Here is an 18,056-nt window from a genome sequence, read left to right on the forward strand (position 1 = left end):
CAGGACTGTTACAGGATTTTTTTTGCCCCCGATGGCCTATTTTTAAACTTAAGTGTTTAGGAAATGCATTTTTTGACTTAGTTTCCAAACTGTTAGTCCCATGCAAGTTTCGTAAGTTTTCACAACTCACGTTGGTCCCTCCCTAGGTGTTTTGAGGTGTTCCCCGGACCTTCTCTTGGCTGTCACCCGATTTTGGCCCCCCCGATGGACTATTTTCAAGCTTAGGTGCGAGAAAAGTGTCGTTTCGGACTTAGTTTCCAAACCGGTAGAGCCGTGCTAGTTCCGTAAGTTTTCACAACTTACATCGGTCCCTCTCGGGGTGTTTGACGTGTTCCCCGAGCCTTCTCGTGACTGTTACACGATTTTGGCCCCCGACGGCTTATTTTCGAGCTTAAGTGTGAAAAAAGTGCATTTTTTGATTTAGTTCTCAAGCCGAGAGCCCTGTGCTAGTTCTGTGAGTCTCTGCAACTTACATCTTGGACCCTCCCGAGGTGTCTGGGGCATTTCTCGGTCCTTCTCGCGACTATGACACAGTTTTGGGCCCCCCCGGTGTCCTATTTCCAAGCCTAAGCGTGGAAAAAGTGTCTCTTTCCAACTTAATTTTCAAACCGGGAGTCCCCGTGCTAGCTCCCTAAGCTTTTACAACTCGCGTCTTTCACTCCCGAGGTTTTTGAGGTGTTCCCGGGCCTTGTTGTGATTGTTACATAATTTTGGCCCCCCGATGGCCTACTTCCAAACCTAAGTGTTAGAAAAGTGTGTTTTCCGACCTAGTTTTCAAATCGGGAGTCCCCGTGCCTGTTCGTTAAGCTTTCACGGCTCAAATTGGTCCCTCTTGAGATGTTCGGGGTGTTCCCCGGGCCTTCTCGTGATTGTTACACGATTCCGGCCCGCCGGGGGCTGTTTTCAAGCTTCAGTGCGAAAAAAGTACCTTTTCCGACTTAGTTTTCAAAGCGGAAGTCCCGCGCTAGTTTCCACAAAATATGGTAGTCCCTTCGAAATTCAGCCATGGCACCATGCAAGTCCACCAGAAACCGGTATTTTCCCATTGGTTTAAAAATTGTTATGAACACGGTAGCCTTGCTCGGCCCTGGTGTGACTTTGGATGGCTCGGCTGAGCAAACTCGCCCAGGGGCAAAGTGCAAGGGTGTGCCTGGCCAACCTAGTCAAGTCTACAAAGTGGAAATAAAAGTGTTATGCCCAGATAATTGGACCGCGCTAAGTAAATAGGCAGAGTAATATCAGCCTAGCTTGGTTACAGTTGCGTTACATACCATTTCTAATTCGGCCATGAAACAAGGCCGACTCAAGGTTTATAGCACGGTTGGTGTTCTATGCATTTCTAGTTCAGTCGAGTACTATCCTAAGGGTCACAAACAAGTTCATAGTTCGGTCACAGCACGATTTTGGATCAAAAATCATGTTCTAAACTGATTCAAAATCCAGTTGAGTGTGTCTTTAGGTTTGAGCGTGAGGTTTTTTGGGTTTATGGTATTTGCTCAAGTCTCTATTGCATATAACACGCATATATGGGAGATTAATTGCTATTCTTTAAAGAAAGGCGTATCAGTTAAAACAGAGAAAATGGCATGAGGAACTTACAGATTAAGGTCGTGAAAGCAGAATTCAATCAAACAAGCCCCTGCGACTGGGATTGAGACTGGGCGGTAGAAGATAAGGATTTGGAGTTAAAAATGTGAGAGGTTTTCCAGAGGGCAGATGAACAGTAACAATGGACGTTTGAAGACTAAGGGAATAAGTGCAAAATGGAAGTAAAAAGGCGGGACTATTCAAATTTTGGAAGTTATGATTGACGGCTGTCACAGCGGTAGAGGCAATCAAGGGGAGCCACGTATCCCAGTAAGGGCGTGGTGTCAGCAGCGTGGAAAAGCGGGTTGTACTACGTCAAAGACGGGAAAACCGAGTGGGTTTTGTAGCTCGACTAGCCGAAGTACTTCCCTTTGGCTAATATCGTAGCACGGTTTGAAGGTAATAATCCTAGTCATGCTTCGCAGATGGAACTAAGGGCCAATTGAGAGGATAATTTATATGCATAAACCGGGCCGAGCTAGGTCCATTTGATTTAAGTATTGGGCCTAGCTAAGTAGACTCCACAATTCGTAAGGGCACGCTTGCGGCCGAGCTAAGAGCTTTTATAGCTCGGTCTTGTGGTGTACAGATATCAGTCCAAGGACTGGAGCAGATTGGCTAGATGTAAACAGCAACTCGGACTGGGGTATATTTGTAGCATACTGGACTGAAGGTTATCTCAGTCGAATACCATCTTGGTTCTATCCAATGTAGAGCAGGGGCAGGCTAGCTCAATTGAGTGTACTACCGAGCTAAGGCAGGAGGTTAGAGCCGTCTCACTTGGTTGGTAGTGAGTAGGATGTTATGAGGATAGGGATTATCCTTGGGAGTGTGATTATTAGGAGGACTCTTATAAGGAGAGCTGGAGTCCTACTAAGGTTGTGCCAGGTGGAATCTATAAAAGCTCATGATAGGACCTACGTACAGGTATCACAATTCTTATTCTCAAATACACAGAGCTTTTGTGTCTATAGTCTATTTGCTGACTTAGGCATCGGAAGGGTTTCCGGCACACACCCACCAGCTAACTCACGTTTGTATTTTCAAGTGATAAGACGAGGACGTTTGAAGGAGTGTAAACTTAATCAACAGAATTATACGAGACAGATTATTTCGTGCTCGTACAATTTTAATAAAATAAAATAAAAATTCAACTTTTTAACCGAGCTACCAAAATAATCTATCTTCATCCTCTCCATCCCAGCCCAACCCGAAGCTTCGTTTTTCCACCCTCTTCTACATATACATAAACATATAAATATATACATGGGTGAGAGGCGAGAGAGAGAGATATGGGGGTGGAGATTGTGGAGCCAAACACATGCATTCGGGGTTGCTGCCGGAGCGACTCAATTCCTCTGCATCTCCCACCTTCTTCCTACTCTCTCTTAAACCCAATTGCTCGAGGTATCAATCAATGTATATATGTGTGTATTTGTTTTTTTGTTTCTCAATTGCAATTCAAAGAGAAAGCTTAATTTGTGGCCCTTAATTTGTACCCCTCTTTGGCTTTGCTCTCACATTGGCTTTGTTGTTGTGAATGTGAAACTGAATTGGTGTGTATTCATTCTGTTTCAGGAGCAGAAAGTGTGGTTTATGAAGCTGTTTTGGATGGAAACAAGGTTGCTATGAAAAAACCCATTTTGTCTACCTCTGATCACATTGATAAATTCCACAAGGAATTGCAAATGCGGTGGTCATTTCTACTCTCTCTCTCTCTCTCTCCATATATACAGTAGCTCATTTTGTCCTATTTAGCACACAAATATTCTCCACCTTTTCTCATTTTCTATCTCTGCCTTACGTGAATTCCAAATTAACAAAACCCCTTTTTGTGTGTATATACATGTGTGTGTGTGTCTCACTATGTAAGTAACCAACTATAGTGCGATGATCAAGGCCTACCCTGAGTTGTTGGAGCCCTAAGAGGACTCTTGAAATTGGAGCCTTTTATATATAATCATTAAAAAAATTGCATGTAAAATAGTAAGTATTTACATTTTATATATATATATATATATATTTAAATTTGCTATTACCCACACAAATTTAGCTTGCAGATATAATTACTAAAATTTACTTACACAAATTAAGACACGAAGAAAAATCATTACAAGAGCTCAAAATGATAAGAATATTGTCTTGTTAGTTTTATAATTTGACCAAATTCAGTTTACAAAAAGGTATCAGTTAAATAATACCAAATAAAAATTGAACCAACTACAACAGTGTATCAGTTAAATATTACTTTTCTCACATTTTTTAATGCAAAATTACTAATTAAGCTTGCATAATCTATAAGGACCCTTTAGTTTAGATTGTGAAGTTAGATTAGTTGTACTGAATCCTTATTTTTGAGCCTACTAATGCTATAAGAGTTAAAATTAATTAGGGGCCCCTAAATTTTGTTAAAATTTGGAGGCCCTTGGTGGTCTTGCCTCAAGGTTGGGGCTGGCCATGATGCATTTGGGGGAGGAGAGGGATATTGGTTCTGGAAAAGGATGTTGAGGTGGTTTTAGGTAGTTTTACCATTTTATCATTCTGTGCAAATCAAAATAGAATCCAAAGATGTTTGAGCACAGGGTAATTCAGGCATACTAAAAATCTGTCAGGGACATCAATTAAGGTGTTTCCTTCTAATAATAGTATAAAATATGCGCTTATATATGAATTTATGTGTGTAGATGTTTATGTATGTGTATTTGGTTTGTTTATTTGAATGTCTACATGTGATATGCGGGATTCTTTTTTGACAATTTGGTTATATGATGTGATGATGAAGCAAGTTAGATCATCCAGGAATCGCCACATTGGTTGCAGCACATGCAAAGCCTCCAAATTACATGTTTTTCTTCAAATTCTACGAGTCCCTAAATTTGGCAGAGAAACTACACATGGAAGAGTGGAATCCAACTTTTGATCAAGTGCTCACCATCTCAGTCCAGTTAGGTATGTCTTTGATGATCTTGGCTTCATTTGAGTTTGTTTTAATTTTGTGAAGTAAACCTTAATTCCTTACTCGTCATTGAAATTCTTTGTATTTTCTTTGTGATATTATGTGCAAAATTCCTCTTATTAAGGGTAAATAAGTAGTATAGGTTAGGCTGAACATGACACTCATAAACTCATAGTGTTTTATTACCTGTTATGATTTGTTTAGGTAATATGAAATTACTGGAGATGATTCTTATAGGTGCTTAGTTCACATTGATGACATGTTAGTGATGTGGTGTAGATTTCAGGTTTAGGTTTCTAACTACTGTAAAGTTATATAGTGAATCTTTCCATTGGTGTTTTTCTTGCTTGAAGTCTTTTTTACTTTGAGTGTTGCTAATGGTACTACTCGTGCTCTGTCACAATTATTACAAATGATAAATTTTCGAAATTCTTGGACATTTAGTCTTTTTTGGAAAAATAATAAATAAAGAAATGTAGTAAATCCTTTAAACAGAGCCTTCTATTGAACCTAAATTGTTTTCGAAGCATCTTTTCAATTCTGGACGAAAACAAAAATTTTAGCCCTAGTTTTTGTTTAGATGCAATTGAAGGAGTAAAATTGTAACTTAAATCATAGATTTGTGTCAGGAGCAAAACTCCAACAACCCCTAGCAATAATAATAATAATAATAATGATAATAATAATATTTATCAAAAAAAATAATAATAACAATTATAAAAATTAAGCCATTAAACAATAAACACCTATGAAGTACGATACTCCAAAAATGGTGTCGTACGAGTACTGGGTACTTACCGGGTGCGGGTACGAGTACCGGTACGGCAGTACACATACCGGGTACGCCGAATACATGCCGTGTACGGCAAATACATTTGGGTACGTCATGGGTACATTGTGGGTATGGCATGGGTACGACACCAGTACGGCAAAATGAAATTTTTTTTTTTTCCCCTCAGATGCTAGAATTTATTGCAGCCTTTATTATTATTCTTTCAATTTTGAAAATATCAAGTAATTTATTTCCAACACTCTGTACCTATGAGTCATGGTTTTGGTCTCTTTTGTATCCTGTTTTAGACGATCAAAAAAGAAAAAAAAATAATTGTATAACTTTTACAAGTTGTTCTCATTTTAGTTTTGATATTGAAATTTTGATTTGTATGTTGGATGTTTGGCTATAAATTTTTAAAAAAATTAAAAAAAATTGACGTAAAATTGATGTACCCAGCCGTACTAGTACCCTACTTTTTAAAGAATTTTCCGTATCGGTGTACCCATATCGTACCCGTACCCGCACCCATGCTTCATAGATAAACACTTAAGGCTGCAAATTACTATTTGACGATTGTCACCGTCTAGAGGGAAAAAAGGTAATAAAAAAATTTTAAAAAATGATATGAAAGTCAAAATGTAAATGCTTTGGTATGTAACTTTATTTTGTTGATTAAGGTTGGAGTTTTCTATTTATTCGAGAGGCTTTTATAGGAACAAATGAAATTACAATGGACTTCATTTGATTGAAGGGTTGATATCATGTCTTTAACAAATTAGGAGCAATTGAAATAGGCGCATGCCTCGGATGCGCTTCGTTAATGTCATCTCACCTCAAGGATGGCAATGGATCGGGTTTTGAGTGTGAATTCTTGCTTTTAAACTTAATTAATTTAGTGATACAATTTTATACTTTACTTTACTATAAACCTGACAATTTTGACCTACCTACCGCTATAGTTTACCCTACCCTGGCCCTCAGGTGCACCTTACTACACTTTGTGCCTAGGTGCGTGCCTAAGCACGCTTTTGATAGCATTGGCTTAGATTTTACACACATTCCATAAAACATACGTTGTCAATGATTAAGGATGTGCAATCTACTACCATGTTGTGTTCTTAAGTATTGTTTTTTTCAACATATAGGAATTAGTAGTGTTTTTTGTCAATTTTGAATAGATTATTCCTGATGCATCTAGAGAAGGGAACCCAAACTTAGATTAGGTTATTGACCATTGACCAAAATAAAATAAAGAGATTAACTTATTGGTAAGTTTTAGCATGTTGCACAAGATTTATAAGAATGTCTAAACATATGAGTGATGATAATGAAGTATTTATGTCACGATGGACATAATGCTCTTCAAAAATTTTGATAAATATCCTTGAATTTCTGTAAAACATGGGAATAGCTAACGTGGAATATGATTTCAATTTTTAAAACATTCATGAATAAATAATGCAAATAATATTAATTTTTCTAAATTATTTCCAACATCTCACCAATTTAACCTGCATGGATAGCCTAGTAGTCAAAGGAGTGAGATATAAACTTAGATGTTTTGGGTTCAGCTCTTGCTGGCATCTAGACCCTGTCTTGGAGAGGTTCTTCATCATCCAAAAGGAAAAAAACCTCGCCAATTTTAAAATTTGGTATTGCTACTCAGCATCTTAGGTAGACGTCCTAATTAGATACCTCTTTAAGTTTCAGCTGAAAATTCTTGGAATTACTTTATGGATTTAATGGTAACTACTGAACCTCTTCAAATTACTCGTCTCATTAATTTAGAAATTCCAAATTTGTTTTGGTTTCAGCTCTCGCTGCTTCTTCTCTGTTTCTTTCTCTCAACATCTTCTGCTTCCTTTGTCTCTCTCTTCTCTGCATATTCTTCTCTTTTCTGCATCTTCCCTGGTTCTTTCTCCTTCTCTGCATAGCTTAGCTTCGCTTCTTCTTCCTCTTCTTTACTGCTTTCTTCTTCTTCATCTTCCCAGCTGGTTTCTTCTTCCTCTCCCCTGTTGCTTTCTCTTTCTTCTTCTTCACTGATGTTGCTTCTATTCTCCGCTTCTTCTTTGAATCTATTATCTACTTCCCCGCGTCTGCTACTACTCCTGCTACTGCTGATCTGTCTGTTCTCTGTTGTAGCTGTTGTTTTCTCTTCTCCCTAACTGTTGTTGGATCTTTCCTCTGTCACTGATGTTGCCTTCTCTCTTTCTTCTCTTCTACTGCTGCTGATGATGATGATGATGATGATGATGAGGATTTCATCCGTGTCCAATTACTTAATTTGTTTACTCTTTGCTTGGTACCACATGTGTTTTGATGGAATTCCTATGAGAAACCAGTTTACTTGTTTGGGAGTTTGGGCTGAATGTAGTAAAGTTCTCCATTTGAGTTATATCACTTGAAATTTTTTCTAACCAAAGTACCAAACTAAGCTAAATCCGAGTACATCTCTTTGATGAAACTTTGGAGCAATTTTTTGAAACGTAAACATCTCTTCAAACTCGAGATGGGTTTTCTCCGACAAGAGGGGTTTGATGTAATGTGGTCCCATAGGAAAAGATTGATTGCTGATTATTGGCATTGGATAAGCTTATTGCTGTATGTCTGTCCCTTTGTTTTGATTCTCTGTTTTATGAACGTATGATAAGGTTTATACTAAAGTTATAATGATCATGTTTCCTATTTTACAGCTAAAGCTTTGCAACATCTACATAAACTTGGGATTGTACACAGGGATGTAAAACCAGCAAATATTCTTGTAAAGGCCATCATCATTTTCTGATTTGTTTTGTTTCTGTTCTTTTTGTGGGTAAGATTTTGTGTTTCCTATTGAAGTGGTTGAATAATATGTTGCTGGTGCCTCAGTTTTTTTTTTTGGCAGCTTGATGAAAACCTTCGTCCACATCTGGCAGACTTTGGTTTAGCAGAATATAAGAAAGATCTTAAACGAGTTTCTATGGAGAACTGGAGGTCATTTGGAAAGCCAACTGGTGGTTTCCATAAAAAGAATATGGTCGGCACACTCATTTATATGGCGCCTGAAATATTGAGAAAGGAGATACATAATGAAAAGTCAGATGTATATAGTTGCGGGTGTCCTTCACGTGTTGCATCTTGCATTTTTTGAAATTTGTTGTGCTAGCGTGTCCATGTCATATCTCTATCGTGTCTCTTGTCCATGTCCATACTTCTTAGAGTGTCTAATAATGGATTAAACACTATTTTCTTGGGCTGACTATTTTCATGTCGTACTTGTCGAAAAGCAAATAGAATGATTGGTCATCTTGATCATTCATGAATGCCTTAATTCACTTTATCTAACAAATTTCGTGGCAATGTAATAACAAGAAGGGTATGCATGTACTTTATATTGTTAGATTCGGGGATAACATTTCAATGCTAGATAGTATGTATAGACCGAGTCTTTTGCTTTGTTATCTAGGCAGCTTATTTCTCTTACAGTCCTACCTTGTCGTAGAACTTGGGATTTGATAGATCATTATCATTTGCAATGACATGTAGAAGAATTTATTTTATATAATTTCATATAAACATGAAATTTGATTTCGATGTGTTGCAGTGAACTGCTTACTGGTGTTGTCCCATATACGGATCTTCGTGCAGAAGCGCAGGTTTGACTTTTTCCTTTTACTATAACTCACTGTTTACATGGCTATATGGCTGTTAAATTATCACTCTTGCGAGTGGAGGTGTAGAAATGTGTGTGGGCCAGTAATAGCATAGATGAAGTAAATGTCTGAGGAGTTTGGCACCTCCTTGATGTTGATGTTACGTGCCCCGAAAGTGCTGGTGATGTAAGGGGTGCTAACTCCTATTTATAAGAGGGGGGTCACAAGACCCATAACAAATTTCCTAGATATTTCTGTATTCCATTAGGATATGCCACAACATGTGGTTGTGTATCAATCCCTTAGGATTTGCCTTGATCCCTGAGCATCCACACAAAAGGTCCAATGGTGTGGTATCTCTCTCTCAGTAAGGCTGGCTTAAGTGGCACTCACGGGGGTGTCGTAGTGATCAACACTTTAGTCTCTAGCCACCAAACCACAAAATCTTCCGAGGTGCTATGTTGAATACTTCAGCATATATAAGTCCTGCCTCTTTGACTTGGCTATTGGACGAATGGCACAGTGTTACTATCGCAGAGTTGAAGGACATGTAGTTTGACCACCATGGTGATTAAGACAAGTGGAACACTTGAATCCTGCAGTTTAACCACAGCAGTTTCAGGCAAGCGTGGCATGAACTCATTTTCTGGGACTTGGGGTATATTTCCTGCCACTCTGTGTTGAAGGTCATGTAGTTTGACCACCACGCTAAGCTCTCTCATTTTCAGCCACCCTGTGTTGTTCAATATCATTTAACATCTAGTGGTATTTCTCTTCCTGCTTTCTAGATTACTTCTCATACCATTCCTCATTTTTCTTGTCATTCAGTTTATGAGCACACATATGTTCATGCATATAACTGCTTATCAGGGTTCAGGTTTCCCATATAATTTTCATATTCTAAAAATTGTATTACAGAAAAAAGGTTTCTGTTGAAGTTAAGTTTCTTCTGGACGTCCAATTCTTCACAGATAATATCTTACATCTTAATCTGACTGAATGCCCCCTAATCATTTGACCTGTCAACTATGCTTTTTAACATGGTTGTGCATCATGTGATCTGCTTGCAGGCCCACGCTGTGCTGGAAATGACCTATACTGAACAGCAACTTACAGCAGCCGTGGTGTCTGAAGGATTGCGACCTGCTCTTGCTGGTCACAGCTCGTCTGCACCAACAGGTTTCCCGTCCTTGATACAGAGATGTTGGGATGCAAATCCCCAAAATAGGCCTTCTTTTGATGATATTATTCTGGAACTTGATCCCATCTTGGAATGCAGAAAGAGAGTAGAGGAAGACGAAAAGGAAAAGGCACTTGTTGACCCCTCTATCCCTCTTGGTGATGAGGGCATCCCGAGCCTTCTTGCTTATCAAAAAAGTATTAACTGGTTTACTGAGGGTGAAAACCTGTCAAAGAGATCTTGTCTCGCAGCTGATTCTGGTGTCAGAATTTGGCCTGATCCTTTTACTGATCCTTCAGCATACCATCCAGTGTTGTCTTGGGGATCCTTCGGTACTTGTGGGAGAAGGGAGACAATGGAGGACACTCACTTTCTTATGCCCCCGTATGTGCGGTGAGAAGGATATCCATGTGTTTGGAATCTTTGATGGTCATCGAGGTGCGTCATAAATTAAGAGCTACTTATTTTCATCCTATTGGTGTATTTGGTACCAAACTCAAGCAACAGTGGATTTTAATGAGAACTAAAGCTCATGTGGGTGATCACAATATTAATTAATAAACAATTGCTTGGGCATCACTTGAAGTGTTTCTTAATGAAACCAGAATGACATAATGAGCATTACAAAGCCCAACTATTACAAAATGGAATTATTTGGAAATTAGTTTTAAGAAATTAATGTTTAAATTCTTGAAGAATTCCTTTTTTTTTTCTTTTTTTTTTTATAATTCTTTTTGGTTGTTTCCAAACATAGCCTATGTGTCGTGCATTAGTTGCTCTAGATTACAATAAAAATGGCAAGATCAAATGCAGGTGCAGCAGCTGCTGAGTTTTCTGCTCGAGCTCTACCAGGATTTTTGCAAAGTCTTGGTTCCATAAAAAGGTTTCTTCCATTCTATTATTCTCGTGGGCTCTTTACATTCTATAATCTATATATGAATGTATTTAATAATAAGTACATATTTTTATTTTGTATTTGATAACAATGCAGTCCGTCCGATGCATTACTAGAAGCATTTGTCAAGATAGATGTTGCATTCAGGAATGAATTGGATTCCCATCGTAAATCTAAGGGAGTTATTCAGAAAGACTGGCATCCTGGTTGCACAGCCATTGTGGCTCTTATAGTCAGAAACAAGCTTTTTGTTGCTAATGCTGGCGATTGCAGGGCAATGCTATGCCGAGCTGGCAGTGCTTATGCTCTAAGTAAGGTGAGATCGGACTTGATTTATCAACTAAATGACTGTGTAGTTGAAACATTCTATTAGAATAAAACATGGGACCTTTTTTTAACTTATTTTATTAAAAATTGTCTCCTTTGCTTACCCAAATGGGTTAAATTGTTCTCCAACTAATTCAACTTGACGCTGTAGGATCATGTTGCAAGTTGTCCTGAGGAGAGAGAACGTATTATCAGTGAAGGGAGACAGGTCAAATGGCAAGTTGACACGTGGAGGGTTGGGCCTGCTGCTCTCCAGGTTTTCTTCTTATCCTTTGCTTAACGATATTCTAGAAAAATGTGTAGACTATTGTCTTCTAATATGGTTGTCTATTGTGAGGAAGTATATAATATAAACTTATTTGTTTCGTCAAATTCTTTTTGCACCAAGTGTTAAGACACATGAACCACCACTACAACCCATATCTAGGGATATCTTGAGCATTATGATTATCAAAAATACTTATGATCACGAAAACATGAGCGAAAATATAAAAGGTAAGGAGTTGGTCCTCGAATCCTACTCCAACTTCTGAGCGTAGCGAGGAGGCTCCTTGTGTCCTGCATCGGCTGGTAGTTGTATGGAGGGTTCATCAGTTGTCACCATGAAGAGGAACATTATGCAAGTTGGGCTCAAAGCATTCGATGTGGTTGTTGACGGGGTTGATCGCAAGAAGATGTGGGTCGCAAAAAAGGGTAGATCTCTGCAAAGATCCCTGATGTTGGGATTTGAAGTTCCTTTGTTGGCTCAAAAGAAGCTTCTTAATTCCTGAAGAGAGGTCTTTTGGGCAGTCTCAACCTCTCGGAGGGCGCATAGGCTTTTGGAGGTCTAGAGAGTGGTGAATAGGAGTGGTTGCTCCTTGAGGTTAGGATTTTTGGGGCAAATCAGTGGCAGGTTGTCACACCCCAATTTCAGATTAGAAATCTAAGGCATGATGGTTAAGGGTTTAAGGCTAGTTAAGATTATTAAGTTAAAATAGTGAGATCTTCTATTGTAAATTCATATTAGATGTGGACTGATTCAAAAGAGTAGGGTGATTGATGTATGTTTTAAAGCCTAATTTAGTGTTCAAGGGTTCAACAACAAAAATGGAAACGAATAGCAAAGCAAATGATTTAAATTTCAATAACAAGACTTGCTTCATATGTGTGTGTGTTTATAATCCTAGTGTATAAAAGTAGCACACACCGAACTCTCTTTCCTCCCTACTTAAATCCCATTACATTACACAAAAGAAATAGTACAGGTACAACTTTTAGGTATATACATTACACTTTACAATCAGCTCACAACAGTACAATAAAAAAATACGGTAAATTACGTTAAACCCCCCTCAACTATGACCTATTTTTGAGTTGCCCCCTTAATGTTTTAAAGGCAACACTTACCCCCCTTGTAGTATATGAATTGCAAAAGTCATTAACACTGTTAACAGAAATTATTAAGTTACCCTTTTACCCTTCAATTGTATTGCTACCAGACTACCATTATCTTCTTCAACCACTACCTAATTTCTTCCAAACCCTAATTAAATCAATTCAATCCCAAACCCTTGATTCCACAGTGTCTCCACAATTCCGATTAACAAACACAACAAATTCATTTGACAAAGGGAGTAAAGTCAGCCACTATGAATCACCACAACAATCCCATATTTTTGCAGGACCTAATGATCAACAAAGGGAGTGAAGTTTGGGGGTGGCAATGGATATAGGGTTGTTGTTTAAGGGCTTGGGGTTTTGAACTCATTGAAGAGAGAGAGAGAGAGAGATGAGGGGTTGGCAGTGGCTACAACAGCTTATGGCAATGGCAATGGCAATGGCGACAACGGTGGTTGAAGACAATGGCCCACCTCTCTTCATCTCACTCGCCACATGCAACTCCTCTTCCAGCCTACACCAACTCCTTTTTTTTTCTTTCTTTAACCAATGGCATCTCCTTCATTGTTCCTCCCTCCTCCCATCTCTGCACCACCACCTTATTTCCCCCACCACTCACCACCTCCCCTTTCGATTCCCACCAAGCCGAAACCCCTTGCCCACAGCCTCCCTCCCATTGATCAAACACCCCAATATACATTGAAACCCCTCAACACTAAAAGCCCTATATTAATTCAACATATGCCCACTAAAATCGCCCCACCTAATCAACGTATCACCATCAAAACCCTCAATTCTTTTGCTGTGAAACTTTTTTATCAAATCATAATCGCTTGGCTAATAAGGGTTCTCTAGTTGGTGTTAGCCATGAGAGTTTCTAGTTATGGCTGGGCATTTCTGGCCATGTAGAGTTGCTGGTTGTGTATATATATACAATGTATGTATATATAATAAGGCTTTTTTAGTCATAAATTTTTAATTACAGTATGATACATTTATGCCAAATGACTACCGGTGTGATGACAGAAGAGGTTTAGAGTTACAAAACAAAACTATAAGCGGGTTGAGTGTTGAATTTTAAACATTGATTTTTAACTTGACAATGGGTCATAGTTGAGAGGGGTTTACTGTAATTTACCCTAAAAATATATATGTTGTTAGAATAGGAAATTGGTAGAATAGGAAATAATGAATTGTATTCTTATTTATTCCTTTTTTAGTTGCTTGAATTATGCCTGTAATTGATCAGAATTATCAATATAAAAGGGAATGAAGTCTAACTCATTTCCTAACTCTTTCTTTTCTCTAAACCTACATATGTGTATATATATGTATCTATGTATGTATATATATTAATATAATTTACCCTAAAACATTGATTTTTGTTCTTTGTGTGGTGTAGCTAAAGTATAGGAAGATTCATAATTCTCAACCAAACTTGCTAGCATGTCCACCAACAAAGCACACCTACAGTAGGCAAACATTTTTTCTTTAATTTGTTAAAGTTATATATTCCTTTATTTTTATTTTTCCTTCATGTCTTGTGAAGGCCTGAACCTTGCACCTTATCTTTTTGGGTATTAAGAGATAGCACTGAGCTAATAGCTGATATTTTATTTATTTTATTTTTTAAATTCTAAATAATGAATTAGAAACAAAAGGTTGGTTTCTATTTAATGAGGTTTCTGTAAACTAGATTTAAAAAATAAAGAAACAAGAAGAGGATGGGTAAACAGGAACACATGGTCCCTGCCCGGCCCCACTCTTTGCCCGTGCTTCCAGTATTCAACATGATGTGAAAGCAATAATCAATAATTTGTGGTTGAATTTGAAGTTTATTAATTACATATTTTGTACAGGTTACGCAGTCTATTGGTGATGATGATCTGAAGCCTGCTATGATTGCAGAACCTGAGATAACTGAGACCATACTGTTTGTAGAAGATGAATACTTGGTAAGGTCCTTTGATCTGATAATCTTCTGTTATCTGGGGTTTATTATTTGTGTGCTACGAGAAACTAATAAATGGATTTGTGGCTTCTAAATAGACTTTTATGTACAGTTTCCAGGGAAATCAGAAATTTTAAATAACTGCAGTTGCATCTGCTTTAATCACTTTAAAAGCATTTGTTCTATATGCCATTACCAAACACAATTTTCTGTAGTGCCTAGATGATCATAGCACAATTCATGTTCTTGCAATTTGAAATTTGTAGGCCCCCAATTTAGGAGGTCCCGTACTTGGAAATGTTATTAGCAAGACAATTGAATAATCCTGAGATATATTATTGAAGTTTGAAATCTGTAGCCTTACAGAACAAGATTTTCTCCAAGTGTTTCCCACAAACACTCCATTAATCCCAATAGTTTAAAAACCCTTTTACGAATGATGTGGAAAAGAAGTAACACAAGGTTTTAGAACAATAAACTTTTAAGGAGTTGAATTTAAACAACAAAGCTCAAAAGCAAAAGAATATGGAAGTTGAAGCTCAAAACTTGAAAGATCTTGATGGGTATTACATTTAATCCTTCATCCCATGTTTGTAGACATGTAAAAATCTTGTTTTCTAGCCCTTCGTCTCATTTTGGTCATTCCAGTGCAGTAAAGGCGTCTCTAGCAGTTGAAACGAAGTAGCTGTTGCATATTTTAGAATTTAAATTTCGCGACGAAGGAGTCAACTTATTTTGAATCTAGGTGAAATCTGAAGCTCTCAGAACTTTTCTTAAGGGATTCGATTTATTTTGTCAAGGAGTTGACTAATCCTTTTATCTGCACGACAACTGGAGTTCAGGGTTGAATCATTTATTTGAGGTCGACTCAAGACCTTCAATGTTTTTAAGATTTTCACGTGTTAAGCATCTCAAACTCATCCAAAACCCTTTCTAACTCCAAAATAATTTAGATAATGAACATTTAATCACAAAACAAATATCAAAGACTTATTTTGGAGCTTTTTAATCTCAATCATTACAGCAGGAAAAATGTAAAACTTTTAAAACACTTGTACTCCTTTTGTAATGAATTATTCATCAAATACTAATGACAAAATCATGTTACATTCTCATATTTCATTAAGCTATTGCCAACACCAAAGGATATTGACAATTCAAAGTACAAGTTTATCATTTGCTAGCCACTCACTAATTTTGTATTGTGAAATATCAAACATATATCACTGTAAAACACAACCAACAAAAGCATCATAGACAATATCAAAACTAAACCATAGGTCTAATTTCTCTTTCATTTGAAGCATTTTGAGGCTTCTTGAATTCAACCCTTATTCTTTTGTTATGTTTACAGTTAAAATAGAATACAAGTATCTTGGCAGACTAACCCCAAGGGGTTGGCCTAGTGGTCAAGACCTGGGCCTGGGGTGTGCTCCCTTCAAAATCTTCTAAGTGCAAACAATTTCTGGGACTTTGCCCCGACCCCCCACTAGTGGATGGTGGGATTGGTCTTCCGGAGTAGTCGGTCTAGTGGGCCAGATGCTGAGTTATCAAAAAAAAAAAAAAAAAATTATCTTGGCAGACTTGTAATTATTCTAATTTGTATTATGCTTTTCGTTTGTTAGTGCATAACACAGGTAGGCACTCAGATCAAACTTATTCAAAAGAGATCGTATACCACAATTTGAACGATTATGGTTTATGCCTTTGTTTTTCGGTTCTAAAAATAAAAAAATTCTAGCGACCTTGCCCTATCTCTTCCCTCCCCATTCACACCTCATGGTTTCAAAGCATTGAAATAAGACAATACAGGGAGGGTGTGGAGTAAGCCTAGAATGAGAGAGTGTTCTGACGATTGAACTTCCATAGAACTACATGTAAAAGTGAGACAGTCCGTACCTAATATTAGGAAGATAACCTCTCTAGTATATTTGGGACTGGTTAAGTTTGGGATAACATTATAGTGTTAAAGATATCAGAATATATGAAGATCCATAACTGAAGGGATTTGATTGTATCTCCCACTTTATATATATGGTGTACCATGTAATCAAGAGGATTAAGTAGTGTGAATAAAAGATGTAGCCCATAGGGCTTTGTATGTGTGAACGTAGGCCAAGATTGACTGAACCACATTAACTTTTTGTGTTCTTTCTTCTCTCTTTTCTATTTTTATTATCTCTTCATATTCAACCTTCTTGTCATATTACCAATATCAACTATTAACACCTACCTTCACATGCTTCTCATATTTCTGAACTTGGAGTTATATTCTTTTAGTTTAGTGATCTCTAAAAAATGATCTTTTGAAAAAAATTACAGTGGCTGAAAAGGGGGGTAGGAAGTAAAACCCTAGATAATTTTGCGACCTTTATGCTTTTCCCAATAATTCTTATTTAATTCAAATGCTTATGATGTATGTTTCATTTGTAATCAGACCATTTTCAAAATTTTGCTTTATTTATGACGGATGGTTGTGACTTGTTAGCATATCACATTTTTATAGAGAGAGTAACAATATGTGTTCGACTGTCAGGTTATGGCTAGCGATGGCTCTGGGATGTTATGAGCAACGCAAAGATTGTTTGCATAATAAAGGACACAGTGAAAGAGCCTAGGATGTGCTCAAAGAGATTGGCAACCGAGGCTGCTGAACGTGGAAGCAAAGATAATATAACTGTTATTGTCGTTTTCCTGCATCCTGTATCTACTGCAGAGAGGATTTACTAGGTTTGATGGTATTCTTATACAAATTGTTTTGTATCTATGAAATTAATTTTAGTGAGACATGGAAATGAACCAGAGGTGGTAGGAAAAGGTTTACCTCCTCGTCTTGTGGAAATTGTATGTGTACATTTATTTTTAGTGGGAAACTACACAAAGCATATGCTTGTATTATTGGATTTCAATGTGCATGTATGGAATAATATTGTTAATAGATGTTTAATGTGTTCACAGTGCGCGCGCGCGCACACACACTCTCTCTCTCTCTCCCCAAAAGGCATGAACACTTCATTAAAATTAAACTGTACTACATGATTAAGGCAGGAATTTTTGATATGATAATACGATTCAAATCTACATGAATATGTATATGGTACGACTCGTTAGCACGAATATTAAATAGGTTGGATTACTGTCGAATTTGTATTGAACAAAGCTGACACGAATAATCGATATAATGAAAAATTAGTTACATATTTAATATTATTTCTATTAAAGGGTGTTATGACATTTTTTAATCTCTTATATAACTCCATCTAACTAAGAAAAAAGCATGTAAAATAGGATTTTAAAGCTAATAAAGGTTTTGTTTTTGTTTTCAATTGAAAATCTATTTGTCTACTGTTTGAGTTAATTTAGTAAAAATATATAT

At 37.3% G+C, this 18,056-nt stretch overlaps 1 protein-coding gene across 1 annotated transcript; it reads left to right on the top strand.

The window, feature by feature from the left end:
- The first annotated feature begins 2,864 nt into the window (after nt 1–2,864).
- On the top strand, nt 2,865–17,589 carry LOC114270019 (protein kinase and PP2C-like domain-containing protein). The gene is given in 15 exon segments (XM_082873926.1): nt 2,865–2,994; nt 3,166–3,283; nt 4,370–4,536; nt 8,012–8,079; nt 8,203–8,414; nt 8,784–8,795; nt 8,902–8,953; nt 10,021–10,509; nt 10,511–10,568; nt 10,944–11,013; nt 11,122–11,341; nt 11,504–11,608; nt 14,589–14,684; nt 17,217–17,232; nt 17,235–17,589. Coding segments are annotated over 15 exon segments (1,974 nt in total). The 5' UTR covers nt 2,865–2,879; the 3' UTR covers nt 17,411–17,589.
- The last annotated feature ends 467 nt before the right edge of the window (nt 17,590–18,056 follow it).

The sequence above is a fragment of the Camellia sinensis genome, chromosome 6 (genome assembly GCF_055761805.1).
Source record: "Camellia sinensis isolate YWXY chromosome 6, ASM5576180v1, whole genome shotgun sequence".
Classification (NCBI taxonomy): domain Eukaryota; kingdom Viridiplantae; phylum Streptophyta; class Magnoliopsida; order Ericales; family Theaceae; genus Camellia; species Camellia sinensis.